The sequence below is a fragment of the Hyla sarda genome, chromosome 8, assembly GCF_029499605.1.
Source record: "Hyla sarda isolate aHylSar1 chromosome 8, aHylSar1.hap1, whole genome shotgun sequence".
Lineage (NCBI taxonomy): Eukaryota > Metazoa > Chordata > Amphibia > Anura > Hylidae > Hyla > Hyla sarda.
Genome location: NC_079196.1, coordinates 211,411,783 through 211,437,224, shown reverse-complemented (window position 1 = coordinate 211,437,224; position 25,442 = coordinate 211,411,783). Strand labels below are relative to the sequence as shown.

At 45.5% G+C, this 25,442-nt stretch overlaps 1 protein-coding gene across 1 annotated transcript in view; it reads left to right on the top strand.

Annotated features, from left to right (window-relative positions):
* The first annotated feature begins 696 nt into the window (after window positions 1-696).
* The window catches only part of SYNGR3 (synaptogyrin 3), a 62,045-nt gene continuing 37,299 nt past the window's right edge, over window positions 697-25,442 (top strand). The window contains exon 1 of the mRNA XM_056533975.1: window positions 697-910. Coding sequence (XP_056389950.1) covers window positions 812-910 — 99 coding nt within the window. The 5' untranslated portion in view covers window positions 697-811. The remainder of the gene's footprint in view (window positions 911-25,442) is intronic.

Here is a 25,442-nt window from a genome sequence, read left to right as displayed (position 1 = left end):
GGAGGTCGGGATAGGAGGACGGGATAGGAGGTCGGGATAGGAGGTCGGGATGTGGGGTTGGGATATGACAACAATATATGAGGACGGGATATGAGGATGGGATATGACAACAATATATGAGGACGGGATATGAAGTCAAAAGCTTCCTCCTTTGTTTGTTTTCCTCCCCAACAAGGATTAGGAAGGAAAAAACAGGCAACGCCGGGTACTCAGCTAGTATAGATATATAAGTGTATACATGTATTGTAGCAATTGAAACATTGTAACCTAAATAATGTGACTATTGATGCCCAATGTTTACATAGTAGGAATATAGAAAACATATATGTGTATTGTAGGAATTGTAACATTGTAACATTCGTGTTTCCTTATCGCTCATGACATTTACCCAGCAGTGACTCATTTACCTTAGTGCCACCTTAACCCATTCATGCCAGTGAGAAGGTGGTGTCAGAATTGGGTTCAGCAGAGTAGATTGGAAGGGGTGAGGATGATGGTGTGAAGGTGGAGATAAGGAAATGGGGTGAGGAACTGTGTGGAGGATGATAAGAAAGAAGAAGAAGACGATGAGGAGGAGGAGGGGAGGAGAATGACATCTATGGAAGGAGAGAGAAGAGGAGGAGGGAGGAGGAGGTGCCACAGAGCACAGAGACTGCTGGAGCATAGAGACAGAGACTGAGAGCAGAGGAAGGGTCTGCAAGAGGGAGAGGAGGGGAGGGTGAGGAAAGACTGACTGACAGCAGACAGAGGGACCTACCCAGGTACAGGACCAGGAGAGGAGCAGGTGACACTGAGCAGGGACACTGCAGACATGGAAGGGGCTTCATTTGGAGCTGGAAGAGCAGGAGGAGGATTTGAACCTATAGAATTCCTGAAACTACCCCAGACCATCCTGAGGATAGTATCCTGGGTAAGTGAGGACCACTCATGGTCAGTACTGCATGCACCTCATGTACAGCAATGCCAGGAGCTGCCCCATAGACTGACCAGTATATTGGGATTATCATAGGATCAGATATATACCCCCCCCCCCCCCCCCCCTTACTGGGGATCCTGGGCTAGTGAGCTCCATTGTGATGGCCACTTATTATAGACAATAGACCCTCCTGTCTGCAATGCAAAACAGCCATGGTATAGACTACATACTATATACTATACAGTGGCCTTCCTGATGAGGGCGCTGTAATAAGGAGTCACCTTGTGTATTGGAGCTCCCCTATTTACCTGTGCTATGGTATGGGCTGGTGATTTGTATGGTGGTCACAGCCTGTGTATCCCAGCCCTGTACTCCTCATACACTCCCTGAGATACAGATGGACATAGGATGGATGGATTCCTGGGATTAGGATTATTTTCATGTTTATATTATAGCAATATATGAGGACACGATGATAATTTACCAATATATATAATTACATGTTTATATTATACCAATATATGAGGACATGTTTATATTATACCAATATATGAGGACATGTTTATATTATACCAATATATAAGGACATGTTTATATTATACCAATATATAAGGACATGTTTATATTATACCAATATATGAGGACACGATGATAATTTACCAATATATATGAGGACATATATACTTTATACTAAGGAAATATATACTGTATACTAAGGACATATATACTGTATACTAAGGACATGCTTATATTATACCAATATATGTGATGACATGTTTATATTATACCAATATATGAGGACACGATGATAATTTACCAATATATATAATTACATGTTTATATTATACCAATATATGAGGACACGATGATATTTGACCATTGTATATAATGACATGTTTATATTATACCAATATATACTAAGGACATATATACTATATACCAAGGAAATATATACTGTATACTAAGGACATATATACTATATACCAAGGAAATATATACTGTATACTAAGGACATATATACTATATACCAAGGAAATATATACTGTATACTAAGGACATGTTTATATTATATCAATATATACTAAGGACATATATACTGTATACTAAGGACATGCTTATATTATACCATTATATAATAGGGACATATATACTGTATACTAAGGACATATATACTATATACTAAGGACAAGCTTATATTATACCATTATATAATAGGGACATATATACTGTATACTAAGGACATATATACTATATACTAAGGACAAGCTTACATTATACCATTATATACTAGGGACATATATACTATATACTAAGGACATATATACTATATACTAAGGACATGTATACTAAGGACATGCTTATATTATACCATTATATACTAGGGACATATATATTGTATACTAAGGACATATATACTGTATACTAAGGACATGCTTATATTATACCATTATATACTAGGGACATATATATTGTATACTAAGGACATATATACTATATACTAAGGACATGCTTATATTATATCAATATATACTAAGGACATATATACTATATACTAAGGACATATATACTGTATACTAAGGACATGCTTATATTATACCATTATATACTAGGGACATATATACTATATACTAAGGACATATATACTATATACTAAGGACATGTATACTAAGGACATGCTTATATTATACCATTATATACTAGGGACATATATATTGTATACTAAGGACATATATACTATATACTAAGGACATATATACTGTATACTAAGGACATGCTTTTATTATACCATTATATACTAGGGACATATATACTGTATACTAAGATATACTGAGGACATGCCTATAATATACCAATATACCCTAGGGATATATATATATATATATATATATATATATATATATATATATAGCGTATACTATTATATACGGAAAACATGCTCATATTATACCAATATATACTAAGAACATATATACCATATATTATCATATACTATAGACATGCTTACATCATACCAGTATACACTAAGGACATGCTTATATCATATACTATGAACATGGTTACATTATACCATTATATATTAGGATTTGCTTCTATACCAATATATACTTAGACCATGCTTATATTATATTCCAAGGACATGCTTATATTATATTCCAAGGACATGCTTATATTATATTCCAAGGACATGCTTATATTATACCATTATATATATGTCCTATACTATCATATACTGAGGCTATGTTTCCAGCATATGCTAAAATGATGCTTATATTATACCATGGGCTAGCATTATTTATATACTATTATAAATGAGACTCTTAGACTAGCCTATAGCATTATTGTATACATAACAGGCCATGCTTATGTTATATCCTCCTATATTATGGGAATGCTTAAACCTTATATAGCAGGCTTCTACTACACCTTCCTATTATGTCATATACCATATTGTTGTAGGGCTATGCTTACATTATACGTTTTATTGTTAAGAGATTATCGTGATACATTATTGTACCCTCATGGATTGCTTATACTATTCTGTTCTATGAGCATGCTTATATTGTACCCTCATGGATTGCTTATACTATTCTGTTCTACGAGCATGCTTATATTGTACCCTCATGGATTGCTTATACTATTCTGTTCTATGAGCATGCTTATATTGTACCCTCATGGATTGCTTATACTATTCTGTTCTACGGGCATGCTTATATTGTACCCTCATGGATTGCTTATACTATTCTGTTCTACAAGGTTGCTTATATTGTACCCTCATGGATTGCTTATACTATACTGTTCTACGAGCATGCTTATATTGTACCCTCATGGATTGCTTATACTATTCTGTTCTACGAGCATGCTTATATTGTACCCTCATGGATTGCTTATACTATTCTGTTCTACGAGCATGCTTATATTGTACCCTCATGGATTGCTTATACTATTCTGTTCTACAAGGTTGCTTATATTGTACCCTCATGGATTGCTTATACTATTCTGTTCTACGAGCATGCTTATATTGTACCCTCATGGATTGCTTATACTATTCTGTTCTACGAGCATGCTTATATTGTACCCTCATGGGTTGCTTATACTATTCTATTCTATGAGCATGCTTATATTGTACCCTCATGGGTTGCTTATACTATTCTGTTCTACGAGCATGCTTATATTGTACCCTCATGGATTGCTTATATCATTCTGTTCTACGAGCATGCTTATATTGTACCCTCATGGATTGCTTATACTATTCTGTTCTACGAGCATGCTTATATTGTACCCTCATGGGTTGCTTATACTATTCTATTCTACGAGCATGCTTATATTGTACCCTCATGGGTTGCTTATACTATTCTGTTCTACGAGCATGCTTATATTGTACCCTCATGGGTTGCTTATACTATTCTGTTCTACGAGCATGCTTATATTGTACCCTCATGGATTGCTTATATCATTCTGTTCTACGAGCATGCTTATATTGTACCCTCATGGATTGCTTATACTATTCTGTTCTACGAGCATGCTTATATTGTACCCTCATGGGTTGCTTATACTATTCTATTCTACAAGCATGCTTATATTGTACCCTCATGGGTTGCTTATACTATTCTGTTCTACGAGCATGCTTATATTGTACCCTCATGGGTTGCTTATACTATTCTGTTCTACGAGCATGCTTATATTGTACCCTCATGGGTTGCTTATACTATTCTGTTCTACGAGCATGCTTATATTGTACCCTCATGGGTTGCTTATACTATTCTGTTCTACGAGCATGCTTATATTGTACCCTGTCAATGTTTCATTCTGCCAGCTCGTACTAAGGGTATAATGAGGGCTTTCTTAGGTTATATTATAGCTTTCCTAATAGATTGACTCAACAGTGTTATCCCTGTAGAGAATAATAAGGGTTGGCAGACATTTTTATTGTCCCCCCTCCTGTTTGTTCATTGAATCGGCAGTAGACATGGCGGGCTCCCGATCATATGGGAGCAGGAGGTGGGCTCTGATTGTGTAGAAGGCAATGGGTGTATAGTGAGTTTGCTATATGTAGAAATGGCTATGCTCCACAGCGTGTGCTAGGTTCAAATCCAGGAGGGCCTTAAAACAGTGATTCCCAACCAGGGTGCCTCCAGCTGTTGCAAAACTACAATTCCCAGCATGCCCGGACAGCCCACGGCTGTCCGGGCATGCTGGGAGTTGTAGTTTAGCAACAGCTGGAGACCCCCCGTTTGGGTAACACTGCCTTAGAAGCTTATGTCAGACGCTACCTCCCCTCCCCCCCCCCCTTCCCCTGTCGCTACGCTGCTCATTTCTGGTCAGATTTCTTTCCTTTCGATTTCGCGGTAATTTTACTGTCGATCCAGAGAGAGACTATTATTAACCCCTTCCTTGTTTCCTGGATTGGACGGTTGATTGGTAAATTGCGCGTACGTCATGGAATCCGCAGTCGGTCCCAAAAGAGTGGACAATGTGATGATGTGTAAGGTCAATAAGAATGGACAGTCCGATCAATGGGGAGTATGGGATCGGAATAATTGCGAAGAAGCATGGAAAATTCAATTATATTTAAACTATTCTATTGATCATGGAGGAGATTTATCAAAACCTGTGCTTAGGAAAAGTTGTCCAGTTGCCCATAGCAACCAATCAGATCGCTTCTTTCATTTTTCAGAGGCCTTGTTAAAAATGAAAGAGGCAATCTAATTGGTTGCTATGGGCAACTGGGCAACTTTTCCTCTGATCAGGTATTATTAAATCTTCCCCGATAAGTTTAAGTGGTACCTGTCAGTAGTAACAAAAAAAACAAAAAAAAACATATATATATATATATATATATATATATATATATATATATATATATATATATTATAGATTAGCCTATTTGAATTACTTTTCTAATATACTTCTTAATAAAATTTTTGTAGCTTTATGTGTTAAATTTACCCTTAAAAGTTTGGCCACCAGGGGTCCTCCTTCTGCTCCCGCCTGCAGTCCTGCTTGCAGATTGTCTCCTGCAGCAGGCTGGCAGAGACAAAAATGCAGATAGGCCCTCAGCTCAGCACAGTGTATGGAAATTAATATTTTAGCTCCTTTTGAGCTGAGCTGGACTGTAGAGTCATGATGCCTTCAGTGCATAGTGCTGAGTATTGTGCTCAATATGTTTGCTTCCTTTCCAAGCTGCTGGGCAGAGCTGAGTACACAGTAGAGTTCAGTGCTGAGAGTTGAAGAGGAAGGGAGAGGGGTGTGAAGGGCCAATCTCAGCCCTTCTCACACTGAACTGCTATGGGCTGTGTGTAGCAGATAGAGATGAGTGAACTTACATGTAAATTCGATTCGTCACAAACTTCTCGGCTCAGCAGTTGATGACTTATCCTGCATAAATTAGTTCAGCTTTCAGGTGCTCCCGTGGGCTGGAAAAGGTGGATAGGACTGGATAGGACTGTATCCACCTTTTCCAGCCCACCGGAGCACCTGAAAGCTGAACTAATTTATGCAGGATAAGTCATCAACTGCCAAGTCGAGAAGTTCGTGACGAATCCAATTTACTGTAAGTTTGCTCAGAGAGAAAGAGAGAGGGGGAGAGAGAGAGGGGGAGAGAGAGAGGGGGAGAGAGAGAGAGAGAGGGGGAGAGAGAGAGGGGGGAGAGAGAGAGAGAGAGGGGGAGAGAGAGGGGGAGAGAGAGAGAGAGAGAGAGAGAGAGAGAGAGAGAGGGAGAGGGAGAGAGAGAGAGAGAGAGAGAGAGAGAGAGGGAGAGAGAGAGAGGGAGAGAGAGGGGAGAGAGAGAGAGAGAGAGAGAGAGAGAGAGAGAGAGAGAGAGAGAGAGAGAGAGAGAGAGAGAGAGAGAGAGAGAGAGAGAGATATATATATATATATATCACCTCAGCAGAACTTCAGATGATGTCATGCTGGGGAACGTCACTTGCCAGTCTGTGGAGCTCAGTGAGAATGAGAAGAACAATATGAAGGTAGAACACAAAAGAATTATAAAAATAAAGGCAGGGGGTGGTTTATCATGATGGTGGGAGTGAACTGCGAGGATTAAAAATGTATCAAGATCATGAGAGGGACTCTTTAAGTTCTTTAGGTTAGATTTTCAATTGTTATGATGTTCTTTGTGGCTTCTAAGTAGATTCAATAATCTGTGCTGAATCATTTCTTACTGCATACTGCAATGTTCCCCAACCATTGACTCTTTAGTAGTGATGAGCAGCAGGGGCCATATTCGAATTCGCAATATTTTGCAAATATATTGACGATTATTCGTCCTATGTTCACGAAATTCGCATATTCGCTATGTGCATTCACTTTTTTTATCATGCAAAAATTTGCATGAAAAATTTGCATAAAAATTTGCATGTGAAAATTTTTTTTTAATGATTATTCGTCATTACAAATATATAGCACTATATTCTAAATATTGGTGAAATCGCAAAGTGCCGATATTCGCGATAAAAATTTGCATTACGAATATTCGCCCTCAACACTACTCTTTAGCTGGTCATAAAAAAATTCAACCACCATCATGACCTGACAGCTGAAGGGTCAATGTCTGTCATGTTGTGTTGGGAGTTGTAGTTTTTCGACAGCTTGAAAAGGACAGGTTGGGAAATGCAGGCATACTCATTTAGTATGATGTGTGACCAGTATGCAGGAAGCTTCCTCCACAAAATATAATTCAGTTCAATGTAAAAAACAGTATGCAGTAGGCTTCCTCTAGTGGCGAATGTATACTCCATAACTAAGTTCAGTATACACTCATTGTGAAAACAAATATTGCCCCTAGATAGAAGTATTGTTGTACTGCAAAACGCGTTGTGCAGTTATGTCTCAGGTAGTTAAGTAAATAATGGCGCATGTGGTCTCATTAGACACTGGGTCCTGCCACAAGAAAGTACTTCCACTGCTGTCCTATAAAAAGGCTCTCAGAGGCTAATTTTGGTTAGTGTTCCTCCTGTTAAGAGATTGGTGACTGAAAGTTATGCCTTCAGAATGCATTTAAAGACATTTTGCCTACTTGAAAAGCTATGAGAGGAGGCACATCATCGGATTAAAGAAGTAGGATGGCCATTTTTTAGCCCGTCATCTAGGTCAATATGACCAAGGCTGTTGGGACCAGTGGCTATGTGAGGGCATGCACATATAGAAAACAGTCCCTGAATGGCCCAGACAGATCCCCATTAGTCAAGATTGTTTGTTAGGCTGACAAGCATAAGCAGCTCCCACAGTTTCCTCGTCCACCATCCAGGTTGTGCCTTCATTTTACATCCTTGTCTCTTCATTACCCTCTATCTTTCATTAAACACCCCTGTCTCTTTATTCACCCTTCTCTTATTACCCCCCCCCCCCCCCCCCCCCCCCCCCCCCCCCCCCGCCTCTTTATTACATACCCCTGTCTCTTCATTACACACCGCTGTCTTTTCATTACACACCCCTGTCTCTCCATTACAACACCGCTGTCTCTTCATTACACACCCCTGTCTCTTCATTACACATCCTTGTCTCTTCATTACATACCCCCTGTCTCTTCATTACACATCCTTGTCTCTTCATTACATACCCCCTGTCTCTTCATTACACACCCCTGTCTCTTCATTACACACCCCTGTCTCTCCATTACACACCCCTGTCTCTCTCATTACACACCCCTATCTCTTCATTACACACCCCTGTCTCTTCATTACACACCCCAGTCTCTCCATTACACACCCCTGTCTCTTCATTACACAGCCCTGTCTCTTCATTACACATCCCTGTCTCTTCATTACATACCCCTGTCTCTTCATTACACACCCCCTGTCTCTCCATTACACACCCCTGTCTCTCCATTACAAACCTTTGTCTGTTCATTACACACCCCTGTCTCTTCATTACACATCCCTGTCTCTTCATTACACATCCCTGTCTCTTCATTTAACATCCCTGTCTCTTCATTACCCTCTATCTTTCATTACATCCCCGCCTCTTCATTACACACCCCTGTCTCTTCATTACACACCCCTGTCTCTTCATTACACATCCCTGTCTCTTCATTACACATCCTTGTCTCTTCATTACACATCCCTGTCTCTTCATTTAACATCCCTGTCTCTTCATTACACATTCCTGTCTCTTCATTACACTCCCCTGTCTCTTCATTACACATTCCTGTCTCTTTATTTAACATCCCTGTCTCTTCATTACCCTCTATCTTTCATTACACATCCCTGTCTCTTCATTACACATCCCTGTCTCTTCATTACACACCCCTGTCTCTTCATTACACATTCCTGTCTCTTCATTACGCCCCCGTCTCTTCATTACACATCCCTGTCTCTTCATTACACACCCCTGTCTCTTCATTACACACACTGGTCTCTTCACTACACATTCTGCTCTCTTCGTTACACTCCCCTGTCTCCATTACACACCCCTGTCTCTTCGTTACTCTCCCCTGTCTTTTCGTTACACATCCCTGTCTCTTCCTTACATATCTGTCTCTTTATTACACACCCCTGTCTCTTCATTACACATCCCTGTCTCTTCACTACACATCCCTGTCTCTTCATTACACATCCCTGTCTCTTCACTACACATCCCTCTCTTCATTACCCACCCCTGTCTCTTCACTACACATCCCTGTCTCTTCATTACACATCCCTGTCTCTTCATTACACATCCCTGTCTCTTCACTACACATCCCTGTCTCTTCATTACCCTCCCCTGTCTCTTCATTACACATCCCTGTCTCTTCATTACACATCCCTGTCTTTTCACTACACATCCCTGTCTCTTCATTACACTCCCCTGTCTCTTCATTACACACCCCTGTCTCTTCATTTAACATCCCTGTCTCTTCATTACCCTCCCCTGTTTCTTCATTACACATCCCTGTCTCTTCATTACACTCCCCTGTCTCTTCATTACACACCCCTGTCTCTTCATTTAACATCCCTGTCTCTTCATTACCCTCCCCTGTTTCTTCATTACACTCCCCTGTCTCTTCATTACACATCCTTGTCTCTTCATTACACATCCCTGTCTCTTCATTACACACCCCTGTCTCTTCATTACACATCCCTGTCTCTTCATTACACATCCTTGTCTCTTCATTACACTCCCCTGTCTCTTCATTACACATCCCTGTCTCTTCATTACACATCCCTGTCTCTGCTCAAACCATTTCCAGGAGATTTGGAAAAGGAAATGTTGTGTCCCGTGTCCTGATATTGATAGCCGGCCACCATCTCCTTTGTTTGCAGTCATGCCGTAAAAGAGAAACCAGGACTGTATCATCTTGAATGAATCCAGGTTGTTTGGGATCTGATGGACACCTAGTGTGAGGGCTTCAATCCTTCCTCTGCTGTGGAGCGACACACTGCCCCCTGCTGGTGAGATGATCTTGGGAGCCATCACATAGGACAGTCGGTCACCCTTAGTAGTGATGCGAGAGGCACTTACAGCTCAGTGTTATTTATGGGACATCCTGCGCCCATATGTGGCGCCTCTCATGGCTTCTAGTTGGCATTTTTAGCAGCATATTAGATCAGTGGTTTCCAAACAGTGTGCCTCCAGCTGTTACAAGGCTGTCCGGGCAAGCTGAAAGTTGTAGTTTTGCAACAGCTGGAGGCACCCTGGTAGGGAATCACTAATATAAACTGTATGCAGTAAGCTTCCTCTTCTGGTTACCGAAGTTAGACAGAATTTTGTTATTTCACTGTAATTCCTCCTGGAAATGTGTGAATAAACTGCTGACTGAGCATTACTATTCACCTTGTCAAGAGGGTGTGTCTGATATAGTCAGCCCTGATTGGACAATGTGGAAGATTGTAAAGGAACACATAAGGAAAATGGTAACGTCTAGCTTTCAAATAAGACAAATATTTCCAGGAGGAATAACAGAGCAATGTCACAATGCAATTTGTGCTAAAAAAAAATATTTTAGCTTAAAGCTTACCTGTCATATCACGTCTTTTTTATGTGTCTAGCTTTTGTATTTGGCTCACACATCCCTCTGTTCTGCTGCTCAGTCATTCTGACATCCACTGCTCAGGACGTGTTCTTCCCTGAGTCTGCTGTGCTGTGTGTTGGGTCTCTTCATCCAATCACTGCAGGCTGCTCTGTAACCCCCTCCTTTCTGTTTTCATGCTGCAGTCTGATAGGACAGGAGTGAGCACAGAGGAGTGCTAGTCCCGCCCTCACTTTATGGACTTTGTCACCTTGTCCACCGGTTAGTCAGCCCAGCACAGCCCCGCCATGTTTTTAACAAAGCTATAATGCCCCCCAGCTGACCGGTGATGTTAAGAATAGAACGTCTCTAAGCTGTAACTTTATAAGAGGTATTCCAGGATTTTGGGTTCTTTGGGTGTGAGACAGGGGCAGCAAAGTTAGTCTAATTACTAATATACAGTCAGGGCCGTAAATGTTGGCACCCCTGAAATTTTTCAAGAAAATGAAGTATTTCTCACAGAAAAGGATTGCAGTAACACATGTTTTGCTATACACATGTTTATTCCCTTTGTGTGTATTGGAACTAAACAAAAAAAAAGCAAATTGGACATAATGTCACCAAACTCCAAAAATGGGCTGGACAAAATTATTGGCACCCTTTTAAAATTGTGGAAAAATAAGATTGTTTCAAGCATGTGATGCTCCTTTAAACTCACCTGGGGCAAGTAACAGGTGTGGGCAATATAGAAATAACACCTGAAAGCAGATAAAAAGGAGAGAAGTTCACTTAGTCTTTGCATTGTGTGTCTGTGTGTGCCACACTAAGCATGGACAACAGAAAGGAGAGGAGAACTGTCTGAGGACTTGAGAACCACTGTACAGCCCAGTGTCAGAAAGCTGGGTTTGTGTCCGAGATCTTGGGTCTTCCTGCAGGACAATGACCCCAAACATACGTCAAAAAGCCCCAGAAATGGATGGCAACAAAGCGCTGGAGAGTTCTGAAGTGGCAGCAATGAGTCCAGATCTAAATCCCATTGATCACCTGTGGAGAGATCTTATAATTACTGTTGGGAAAAGGCGCCTTCCAATAAGAGACCGGGAGCAGTTTGTAAAGGAAGAGTCCAACATTCCGGCTGAGAGGTGTGAGAAGCTTATTGATGGTTATAGGAAGAGACTGATTTTCAGTTATTTTTTCCAAGGGTGTGCAACCAAATATTAAGTTAAGGGTGGCAATAATTTTATCCAGACCATTTTTGGAGTTTGGTGACATTATGTTCAATTTGCTTTTTTCTCTCCCTTTTTTCATTTAGTTTGAATACACACAAAGTGAATAAACATGTGTATAGCAAAACATGTGTTACTGCAATCCTTTCTGTGAGAAATACTTCATTTTCTAGAAAAATTTCAGGGGTGCCAACATTTACGGCCATGACTGTATTTCACTTACCTGTGTTTGGTGGCTGGTATTGACTTTCTTTGTCTTTCTTTTCCCCGGAAGTGAATTTTCTGCAGCCTGCAAAATGAGTGTTGTCTCGGACATTTACCCGCTTGCTGTGCGGCCCGAGACAATACATCACAAGTCAGGTGCTGAAAAGGAGCTTGGCTGCTTTTTCTGTTGTGTGTGAAGCCAGCCCCTTGATGACGTTACTGGCAGACATGTGTGTTCATTCATCATCATCACACATCCACAACTTGTATGTCAGGTTGTTCTGTGCTGCAATGGGTGGGGCCACCGATGTGTGCGAGGGAAATAAGTCCCCTCAAAGCAAAGGATTCTGGGGATTGTAGTTTGAGGGAGGCCACAAAAACAAGAAGTACCCATTTTCCAAAAACAAGATAGCTGCGTGATGGGGACACAGGACACGGCCATTTACCACCAACACAAGCACAGACTCTTGGTTAGCATGTCCATTACTGTATGACACTTTATTACTAAAGTCACTTTTAACATTGGGTGAGTGCCGCCTTCTAGGAACACTGTATTTATTTTGAAGTATTCCTCAAGTATGGCTGTGCACCCCCAGTTTTTTTTTTTATACCTATCTTCGTACCTCATTCCTTTATTGTTTATTCCTTATTGCCAGCCCTAGCTTTTTTCTCAGCCTAGTGTAAAATACTTACTTGACACAGGACGGCTCGGGAGTGGTTCTCGTGTACATTCAGCATATTTTATGTATTTATTTTAGTAACCAGTTTAGATGTCCTTTGAATTTTTAGACAATTTTTACTAATCCCTCGTATTATAACAAAGTGGAAATCAATTTTGAACTACTGACCCCATTATTAGGGCATGTGAAATACGGTGAAACCTCTTCATATGCCCTAACAACTCCCTTGAGGAGTGGTCTAAGTGGTTTAAAGAAGGTCTTCTCAAGGAAGATGTCCTCTATACAAATTGTATGGGGGACTGAAAATGAATGACATGTAATCTAGTCTGGATAAGGGGGGGGGGGGGGGGGGGGCCTTCTCAAACAAGTTTCACTACTATGTCCGGTTCCCATGACGGGGAGCAGCAATGTGGAATTGCATACTAGTTTTCCTTGCCTATAGGCACGGGTGTGGTGATGGTGTTAAAATGTAGAGAACAATATTCATGCCAAGTATATTAATGCCATGTGGCCCTATATATTTTGAAACCCTGTGTTACCAATGCTAAATTCAATGTGTCATGTGATCTCAGAGAGAAGGGGCCTATACAGCCCACCATTTTGAAGCCTCATGATTGGCACTTTGGGAGGTCATCGAGCTGGTGTGACCACACCCTCTAGTTCAGAGTTAGGCCTCGTTCACACGGCCGTTGTGCTCTCAGAAGGACGGGAGTTGAGCGGTGAAAAAAATACTGTATGTCCGATCTGTTTTCTTCCCTCGACTCCCCCAAAGTACCGTAAGCTGACGAACCCCATTCAAGTCAATAGGATCTGTCGGGACCCGGGGGTATCAGTTGTGCTCTGACACATTAAAGGGGTATTCCAGTGGTGAAAAACTTATCCCCTATCCTAAGGATAGGGGATAAGTTTGAGATCGCGGGGGGTCCGACCGCTGGGGCCCCCTGCGATCTCTCTGTACAGGGCCCCGGCTCTCAGGCCTGATAGCAGGTGTCGACCCCCGCACGAAGCAGCGGCCGACACGCCCCCTCAATACATCTCAATGGCAGAGCCGGAGATTGCCAAAGGCGGCGCTTCGGGTCTGCCATAGAGTTGTATTGAGGGGGCGTGTCGGCCGCTACTTCGTGCGGAGGTCGACACGCCCCCTTCCCGCGGGCTGTCGGGGCTCCGTACAGGAGATCCCAGCAGTCGGACCCCCCGCGATCTCAAACTTATCCCCTATCCTTAAGATAGGGGATAAGTTGTTAACCACTGAGTCACCACTGGACTACTCCTTTAAAGGACAGCTGCAGTGAAATAAACTTGTCCCCTATTCGCAGGATAAGGCATAAGTGTCTGATCGCAGGGGGTCTGATCGCGATCTCCCGAACGGGTCCCGGCATTGCAGCCCTATGTGTCAGCAAATGCGCATGTCATCAAGCTCACTGAGCTCAACGGACACGCCACCCCCCCCCCCCCATACCGTCTATGGGAGAGGCGGGGAAGCACGAAAGCTGCATCGCCACATCTCCCGTAGAACTACACGGAGGAGAGCCACCGCAAAGGCTGGGCCCCTTGTAAGAGATCGCCGGAGGGGTTCCAGCGTTCTGACCCCGCGAGCAGACACGTATCCTCTATGCTGTGGATACTTTTACTGCAGATTTCCTTTAAGGTCCGTTTGGCGCAAGAAAAGAAACGATCCGAACAGACCCTAAACAGGTCGGAGATTAACGGCCATGTGAACATAGCCTTTTCTATATAGGGCCCTAGTTAAGAAGCTTGTACAGGTACCAGATCCCCTTTACAAAGTTGGACCTGTTGTTTGCACCTACTGGGTACAAGTAATAGTCTGACTGGTCCCTAAAATATAGCCGCCATATTGCTTCAGGCCACAATGCTTCAGTGATGCCTTCGGGAGATTGTGGGGAACCCAAATACAAAACGCGGACCTTCACACCACGGTTTCTGATACAACTAATTTGCGTGCGCCTCCTATATCCGCACCCTGAGGGTGAACGAGGAAGCATAATGGCCCTTATTTAGTACTGCAAACCCGACATGTTTTGCCGGGTTGTGCGCTAGGTTCTGAGCCAGAATTTGCACCAGAATTGAAAAAAACCTGACTAACTCTCCAAGAAAACCCGAAAAGGGCATGGCCGTGGGGGGAAGGGGGCGTGGTCACCGAAAAGGGGCGTGTTCCCGACATTTTCACAAAAACCCAACATATTTACTAAGGTTTCCACAGAAAATGTGGGGGATTTGAACTGAGGAAAACCCGATAGATCAGAGCAGGTGTAAAAAAAGCAAAGTGTAGGGAAAGTGGAAAATGTAGGGAAAAAATCTGTAGGGAATTTGTAGGGAATTAAAACCCACAAAGAATCCTACACAACACTCTTAGTAAATAAGGGCCAATATGGAGAATAAAGTTCTCACAGACACTGACCAAATTGCACAACTATATTTTACCACAGACAAGAAAAAACAAGTGGCAGGAGAAAACTTGGCTGACTCCATGACTGTAATGAGTGTTTACTCAAGCGCAGGTCACATGGTTCGTTCTGTTTTTTTTTTTTTTATTATATTTTATAATGGTACTTTCCAGATCGGCATCAATAACAGTCAAGCTGGGTTCTATTTCCTGAAGGTGTTTTTTTGGGGCAGAATAGAGGACCTCATGGGGAATTCCACCTTGGGTGGTGCAGTCCCCATTAGAGGCTATAGTGACCAATAAGCTGCAGTGCCGTGACGTCGCGAGCCTCCGGCGCTGCACCGGATGCTCTAAATCAACGCCGGGTGCAGCAGGGAGATCACAGGGGTCCCCGTGATCAGACATCTTATCCCCTATCCTTTGCATAGGGGATGAGATGTCCAGGGGCTAAGTACCCCTTTAAGGCTAGGTTCACGTGACTGAATGTCCGAGCAGAAATCCATTTTGAAATTGAGCTCGGAAATTCTGGTGCAGCAGAGTCCCATTGCTGTCAATGAGATTTCGCTGCACAGTGCACACTACGGAATCCGCTTAACAGACATTGCCGTCTATGGAGATGGTCCTAACGTCGACTGATTTAGTCAGCGCTGGCCACACTTGGATTTGTCTGTCTGAAAATTCCGTAGTGTGAACCCAGCCAAACAGGTCCCACTACTCCATACAGGAGGAAGGACAGTCTTTACTCTCAGTAGTGTAGCACTGGCCACCAATCCGTAGTGAACAGTTCCAAAACATCAATACAAACAGGGGGAGTTTTATCAAAACCTGTGCAGAGGAAAAGTAGTGCAGTTGCCCATAGCAACCAATGGCCTCAGCATCCCTGGCCCCTTGCCACTTGACCCGAGGAACAATCTCCGACCATACCAGAACCAACTCCGTAAAGAAGCCAGATAACCTCTCCACATCAACTTTCATGACGGTGATGAGCTCTGGAAAGCGGGTAAAGCAAAGGTCATTCCCACCGGCATGAACAACCAAAATCACCGGAGACCGAACCATTCCGGCAATAACCATTGCTTCCGAAAGAATTTGCTGCCAACGCATGCCCGGAATCCCACGCCAGTGGGCATCAATGTTCGGAACACCCAACGATCTTCCACCAGGACGGCAACTCGCCCTCTGGGCCGCCCGGTGGATATACGAATGCCCCAAGAAGAACACAGAAGCCACCGGAGACTCTGAAACAGAAAACAAGTTAAAGAAGCAGTTCCGGACGAACGTATCCCGCATAACATGCCGAGCGCCATCTCCCAATTCGCTGAATGTCCGCTACGGCCAGCCCGGCACGCGACGCCTCCGTCGCCGCACCAATCCGAAAAGAATGTGTGCCAAATTCAGCCACCGGGGCCCCAACAACCCCAAGGCACCGCTTAAAAACCGCCTGGAACTGATAGCGCGTCAGGGGGGAACCGTCAGCATGCACGAAAAAATGCTCCCCACCCGCGCGAAACGCCAAATAACCCAAAAAGGCCCGAACAGGACACACTTCCCCGTCCACAGACCGCAGATTAACCCACGCCCCTTGGCCCATCTGATTCGTCTTGGACCTGCGGATACGTAACTGCAATACGCCGTTCGAGCAAACGACATCCTCAAACAACAAACCACCCACGCCCTACTTGGACACAGGAACCATCTCACCGACCCGAAAAGCGCCAAAAAACGCGGCGCAAAAAGCAGCAGAAAAAAGCAACGACTCAAATTGAGAAGGACAACACTCCCCCGTAGCCGCCAGCAGAGCCACCAACAAAGCAAAGGAAACCGGGCGCCTGCGCTCGCGCCGGACGTGGGTCCTCTGCCAACCCTTCAGCGCCTGCTGAATCAAAAAACGCGTAGTCACATCTTCCCAACCCAAAAGCTTAAAGTAAAAACTCACGCCCGCCAGCCTACGGCGGGCCACCACAGCGGAAACAGCAGCTGCGCGCAAAGATAACAAATAGTCAATGGTTACCGATAAGCGGGACTCCCCACAGACTTCCACCGGTCATCCAGCAACCATGCCCCACCAAGCAGCCCACGCCTTACCGTGTCCTGTCCAAGTAGCAGCCGCTACTGATGATTGGATAAGGGGCATCAATCGACCGTCACCAAGTCCCACACCAACCGGGGGCAAGGAGTGCCCTCCTGGGCCGCGTCCGGGCACATCTTCCGAAAGGCCTGAAACTGAAAACGGGACAAAGCATCAGCAATTACATTGTCAACCCCAGGGACGTGGCGGGCCCGGAACCAAATATTCAACTCCAGACAGCGAAGCACCAGATGACAAAGCAGGGACAACACAGGAAGAGAAGAGGACGTGAGACCGTTAACACAGTGAACCACACTCACATTGTCAGACCAGAAAACAACCCGGCGGTTACTAAAAAGATGCCCCCAAAGTTCCACCGCAACCACAATGGGAAAAAGCTCCAGCAACGTAAGGTTCCGGCATCGCCCATCTTCACGCCACTCCCGAGGCCACTCCTCGGCACACCACGCACCATCAAAGAAAGCCCCGAAACCCAAAGACCCTGCAGCGTCCGTGAACAGTTGTAGTTCACCATTGGGCAATTCAGCCGCCTGCCAACAAGTGCGACCATTGTAGCATCTCAAAAATTCTCTCCAAACCAAAACATCAGCCTGCAACTGCCAGGAAATGCGTATCCTGTGGTTCGGATGCCGTGCCCCTCCCGTGGACAAAGACAGCCTCCATGAAAAAACCCGCCCCATGGGCATTTCTCTGCACGCAAAGACAAGGTGACCCAACAACACCTGCATTTGCCGCATTCTTAACCTCACAAAAAACTTCCACTAAACCCAACAAAGATTCCAACTTCTCACTCGGCAGGCGAAAAACCATTGTAACCGAGTCGATCTCAATGCCCAAGAATGACATCACAGTAGCAGGACCCTCCGTCTTGTCCGCCGACAAAGGAACACCAAATTTACGCATAAAGAAACAAAAGGAATCCAAAAGAAAACGACACCTGGAAGACCCAGCTGGGGCAACAAACAAAAAATCGTCCAAGTAATGAATAATAGAGGAACTGCCTGTTTAAACTCGAACCACCCACTCCAAAAATGAACTGAACAACTCAAAGTAATGGCACGAGATGGAGAGATGGAACAGCCCATAGGTAAACAAACATCAAAATAAAACAACCCGTCAACCCGACACCCCAGCAGGTGGTGACATTCCGGATGAACCGGCAACAACCTGAATGCCGATTCAATGTCGGATTTGGCCATCAAGGCCCCCGCTCCCGCACCTCTAACCAGTCAAAAGAAACATAGGACACAGACGCATCCTCCTTGGGAATTCCGTCATTCACCGAAGAACCCTTCGGGTACGAAAGGTGATGGATGAGCCGGAACTTCCCTGCCTCCTTCTTGGGCACCACGCCCAAAGGGGACACCCGCAGATTGTGAAAAGGCGGGGCAGAAAAGGGGCCCATAAACCTACCCAAAGCCACCTCCTTGCCAATCTTGTCCCGAAGCACGTCAGGACGCTCACGGGCCGATTTCAAGTTATCCGGAAAAACACCACCAACCGTACTCAAAACAAACGGAATAAAGAAACCACATTCAAAACCATCTTGTAGAACCACAGCCGCTTCCCTAATGGGGTACCGCTCTAACCCCGGGCGCATCTCGGCCAACCTCACCGGGGTCCTTCCCTCCGGCAGCAGACGCCGGGCGGGCGCTTTTGCAGCCCTAGGACAGCGCACTGCTGCATGTCCCCCGCCGCAGGAGGAACACTCATGCTTGTACTTGCACAAGCTGAGAAATCGGCAGTGGCCCTCATTGAAGAGCCAGCAAGCCCCGGGCCTTCGCACGGCCACTGACCCCGTAGCCCCCGGGCTGACCAGCGGCCCCTGACTGAAAGGACGGCCCTTTTTGGGACATCATTAGGCGCAACCAGACATCAGTCGCCTTAACACCCCAACCAACCTCCGGCTGCAACGCCAGCCGCCGACGAAATTCTTCGTCGTAGCGCCACCAGGCAGAACCCCCATGAGCCTTGTAGGCATTGTAAACAGAATCCATATAAATAAAAAGTTCCGAACAGCGTTCGGGATGCTTTTCACCCATAACACACCCCAAGACAGCAAAGGCCTGCAACCAGTTACCCATGGACTTGGCAACCTTAGGCCTAAAGGGACCCGCCTTCTCAGACTGAGGTCTCCACTCCTTATCTATGGTATGTTGGTCCACAGATACAAGGGACCACAAATCCACATATGCATTACCCCAAATCTTCTCCTTAACCGCTTCATCCACATGCACCCCCAAAGGGCTAAGCCCACAAAAAATAGCCTCCTTGTGCACGCCCGCCCTAACCAGGGACACACGATGGGCTGGGGCAGCTAATTTTTCCCCTGGCGGCCCTTCCAACTTGGACAGAACGGCCTTCAAAACAGACAAAACATCAGCAGACCCACCCCCAGCACCCCAAGCCCCCGCAAAGTCAAACTCACCAGTCCGCGCAGGAGCACCAGAAGAAGTCGACGGACCACTGGAGGAAGCATCAGGCAATGGATCTGACACCGGAGCAGGAGGTGGAGCAGGATCCGGAGTTGGAGCTGGAGCCACGCTGGGCCGCTGGCATCCACGCGAAGACATCCTAGGGGACCTTGAACGTCGCCGACGACTGCCACGCCGGCGAACCCGGACAGGAGGGCTCGCCGAGCTCCAGGAGCTGTCTCTTGAAGAAGATGGCGATCGCCAGCGGGACGAGCGGGACCTCCTAGACCGCGCTCTGCACCTACGGTCCCGGCGACAACTGCGGTGTGACTGAGCACGAGACTCAGCGGCCCTGCACCGCCGAGAGCGTCCAGAACCCCGGGAGGATGACCGTGAAAAACGCCTGCGTGCACTCCTCACAGAACCCCTGGAAGCCCGGTCACGCGGGGGCTGGCTGACCCGCTGCTCAAACACCTGACCCCCAGCAAGAGACAGTGAAGGGCCGGTGATAGGGGGGGGAGGGGAGGGGGGGCGCTACCTGAGGGACAGTCATAGAAGAGGGGCCAGCAGCCTCATCCCCGGGGCCCATGCTATCTCGGGCATCCTCAAATAATGGGTCCTCCTCCCCCAATTCTACAGGTAGGGGTTGGGGCACAGCCAGCCCACCACCATGTGGCAGGCTGACCGCCGATACCCGCGGCGGCGGCGTGTCCGGAACCTCGTCAGCCGACGAGGAGGCATGAGATCCGGCCGAGGGGGCATGATGATTACCCATCTCACCGCAATGCCCAGGGACCGCCGCAACTACAGAGGATGCGTGCGCGACTACCGGAAGCGCGCGCGCAGGAAGGGGAGGAGCCATCCCCCGTACTCCGGCACTAGCAGTAGCAGGCCCGGGTCCCGATGAAGAGGCCAAAACCTGCGCCACTGCACGTCCCCGCCGCCCGCTGGTATTAACCCGCGGCGGGCTGGGACTCAATCTAGAAGGGGGGCGGGATTGCCTACCCGTCCGACGGCTCGCAGCAGGCACCGAAACCGCTGAGGATGACAGGGACCGGGCCAAGGAGGGAACCCCAGCGGAGGCCATATCAGGAAGGAGCCGGGACAGGAGCCCAGGATCAGCCAGCAATCGCTCCCGTATCGCCAACCACACAGCCTCGTCAGCCATAGCGAGCACCTACGTCTCTCGTTGCTGGTGAGGTAAGAGGAGGGGAGGAAGCAGGAGAGTCTCCTATATCCCCTATGGGCGTAACTACCCTCCCCTAGTTCCCACCCCGACCTGTGGGAGGGCCCAACCTTCTTCGGCACCTGTTAACCCCCCAGTGTCCATGCAGTCGGTGGGACCTATTCCCATTACAGGACAGGTCCCATACAATACTCACATGTCCCTGCCGCTCCGGAACCCGTCACCACTCGTCAGCGCTGACCAGGATGTCGCCCTCCATCGCTGTCGCCGCGTCCCCGGGGTATCCCTGTCGCTCCGGAACGTCTCTGCTGCCCGGTATCCTCGCTCTCCGTCGCCGCCATAACGTCGCTACGCACGCCGCCCCTTTTGGATGACGGGACGGCGTGCGCGACGACGACGAAGGAGAGCGCCGGCCATGCAGGGGATCCCGGCATGGAGCAGAAACTGAGGAGGCAGGTAAGGTCCCTCCCGGTGTCCTGTAAGCTGTTCGGGACGCCGCGATTTCAACAGCCCGACTGAGCAGCCGGGTTAGTGTTACTTTCGCTTCAGACGCGGTGGTCAGCTTTGATCGCTGCGTCTGAAGGGTTAATACAGGGCATCACCGGGATCGGTGATGTTCTGTATTAGCCGCGGGTCCTGGACATTGATGGCCGCAGGGACTGCCGCCATAGGACAGGTTTTAATGTGTATTTGCCGTATAAGACGCACCAACTCCCCTTGTACGGCGAAAAATACGGTAGGTAAATTTAGATTGTGAGCCCCATTGGGATGTTAGACAAATTTGAGTGTACAGCTCTGCGAAATCTGTGTGCACTATATAAAATATAGAATTTTTATTATTACTATATATAAAACCAACAAAATCTACAATAAGAAATGAACCAAGTTATGAAGATCATTCAATCAATCTCTCACCTTCTCTTACATAGGTCACATGCCACCTCTGCACATGGTCTGCGCCAGTCCCCAAAGCAAGGGTGTACATACCAAAAAGGTAGGCGGTGGGGCCCTTAAAGGGGTTATCCAGGAAAAAACTTTTTTTTTTATATATCAACTGGTTCCAGAAAGTTAAACAGATTTGTTACATAGTTACATAGTTAGTACGGTCGAAAAAAGACATATGTAAATTACTTCTATTTAAAAATCGTAATCCTTTCAGTACTTATGAGCTTCTGAAGTTAAGGTTGTTCTTTTCTGTCTAAGTCCTCTCTGATGACACGTGTCTCGGGAACCGCCCAGTTAAGAAGCAAATCCCCATAGCAAACCTCTTCTAAACTAGGCGGTTCCTGAGACACGTGTCATCAGAGAGCACTTAGACAGAAAAGAACAACCTTAACTTCAGAAGCTCATAAGTACTGAAAGGATTAAGATTTTTTAATCAAAGTAATTTACAAATTTGTTTAACTTTCTGGAGCCAGTTGATATACATATAAAAGTTTTTGCCTGGAATACCCCTTTAAAGGAGAAATCCACAAAAAGACCTTCTGCGATCACCAGGACAGAACCCAGCACTCAGTGAGGACCTGAGTACAGCACTCTGGAATCATTGGCGCTCTCATAGGAATGAATGGAGGGCGTGGCATCTACCAGTAGATGTGATGGGCTCCTCAGTCTGAGCACAGGGGCCCCGCCCCAGAGAATGTGTGGGAGGTCCCAACATTTGGACTGTAGCCTCAACAGGTGAAGAAATGCCAAACCCCAATCACAGGTTGGGGTGTGCACTGTATATACCCCCACTAACCATATCCCGGGAGCTGTGTTGGTACCCTCACTCCAAAGTACACCCCAACTATCAAAGGTTTAGATACTTCAAGTCTTTTTATTGTCTTTAAAGGGGTACTTCCCTGGAAAATATTTTTGTATAAATCAACTGGTGCCAGAACTTTAAACAGATTTGTAAATTACTTCTATTTAAAAATTTTAATCCTTCCAGTACTTATCAGCTGCTGTATTCTCCACAGGAAGTTCTTTTCTTTTTGAATTTCCTTTCTGTCTGACCACATGTTAACAATTCTTAAAGCTATAACACCTTTTATAAACATTATACAATATAATACAGGCAATATATATATATATATATATATATACATACACACACACACACAAGTGGACAGGTGTAGAGGGGGGCCCAGTGGTCACTGTAGGGAGGCAGCCTGACAGGACAGCAGGGGTACAACTCCCGTACTGGGCCACCACATATAGTCTCAACATACAATGGTCATCCTGGGACCAATTAATATTGTAACTTGAGGGACTGCTGTATTCGGAAAATGTTTGCGTTTGCAGAGAGCGTTCTGGGGGGTATGTGCGCACCCCCATTTTCACCCAATGGCTTTTCACATCAAATGTTGTAATGACTCGACTCCTCCGTGTGGATCTGGATGAAGGTTGCTCGTTGTCCATTGGTTTGTATTGATATTTCACAATTTGCACATTGATTTGCCGCCGTCCCTGAGTGCGTCGGTAGTGAAGCGTTTACCCAGCATGCAATGCGGAGACCTAGCTCTAGCATGAATAAGCTGGGCCCAGACAGCTCCAGCCTGACATGGCCCATAGGCTATTAGGGGATTGATTTCTTAGGACCTTCGGATGTATCGATCCAAGGTCACCTTAATGTCATTGCAAAGGCTTGTAATCCGTGGTTGATCATTTATTTTTTTTAAATGTGCATTTTAAGACACTAAGTGATTTCCAAACAGTGTGTCTCCAGCTGCTGCAAAACTACAAGTCCCAGCATGCCCGGACATCTGAAGGCTGTCCGGGCATGCTGGAAGTTGTAGTTTTGCAACAGCTGGAGGCACACTGTTCAGAACATTTTAAGACACTAAGGCAGTGTTTTCCGAACAGTGTGGCTCCAGCTGTTGCAAAACTACAACTCCCAGCATGCCGCTGTCTGGGAATTCTGGAAGTTGTAGTTTTGCAACAGCTGGAGGCACACTGTCCGAAACATTTTTAAAACACTAAGGCAGTGTTTTCCGAACAGTGTGGCTCCAGCTGTTGCAAAACTACAACTCCCAGCTTGCCGCTGTCTGGGAATGCTGGGAGTTGTAGTTTTGCAACAGCTGGAGGCACACTGTTTGGAACATTTTAAGACACTAAGGCAGTGTTTTCCAAACAGTGTGTCTCCAGCTGTTGCAAAACTACAACTCCCAGCATGCCAGTACAGCCTTCAGCTGTCTGGGAATGCTGGGAGTTGTAGTTTTGCAACAGCTGGAGGCACACTGTTCATAACATTTTAAGACACTAAGGCAGTGTTTTCCAAACAGTGTGTCTCCAGCTGTTGCAAAACTGCAACTCCCAGCATGCCAGGACAGCCTTCAGCTGTCTGGGAATGCTGGGAGTTGTAGTTTTGCAACAGCTGGAGGCACACTGTTCATAACATTTTAAGACACTAAGGCAGTGTTTTCCAAACAGTGTGTCTCCAGCTGTTGCAAAACTACAACTCCCAGCATGCCAGGACAGCCTCCGGCTGTCCGGGCATGCTGGGAGTTGTAGTTTTGCAACAGCTGGAGGCACACTGTTCGGAAAACATTCCACTTAAGACATAGGTGGCTCTGTCTGTATGAGACGCAGCACCTCGATGTCTTCCTGGAAACAAGAGCGAGGTCAGCTGCTGGTCCAGGCGTGTGCCGGGTATCTGTGACATCAATGAACGTCACCGGATTCCTATTGGTGCTCGGAGATCACTATTCCATCCGGCTGGGATAATGGATGCACGAGAGAAAATCCCACAACCGGGAACGACCACTGCCGGAAGCTCTGCATAGTGCAGAATCCTATATTAAAGAGCAGATGTATCCGGTTATAAAAAAAAAAAAAGATGGGAAATTAAAATGTGCAACCAATACGACTCCCTTAGGGATGGTCACCCAGTTTTTTGGGGGGCAGTAACATTATTTAACCCCTTAAGGACCGAGCCCTTTTTCACCTTAAGGACCGGAGCGTTTTTTGCAATTCTGACCACTGTCACTTTAAACATTAATAACTCTGGAATGCTTTTAGTTATCATTCTGATTCCGAGATTGTTTTTTCGTGACATATTCTACTTTAACTTAGTGGTAAAATTTTATGGTAACTTGCATCCTTTCTTGGTGAAAAATCACCAAATTTGATGAAAAAAATGAAAATTTTGCATTTTTCTAACTTTGAAGCTCTCTGCTTGTAAGGAAAATGGATATTCCAAATAATTTTTTGTTTGGGTTGACATATACAATATGTCTATTTTATGTTTGCATCATAAAATTGATGAGTTTTTACTTTTGGAAGACACCAGAGGGCTTCAAAGTTCAGCAGCAATTTTGAAATTTTTCACAAAATTTTCAAACTCGCTATTTTTCATGGACCAGCTCACGTTTGAAGTGGATTTGAAGGGTCTTCATATTAGAAATGCCCCAT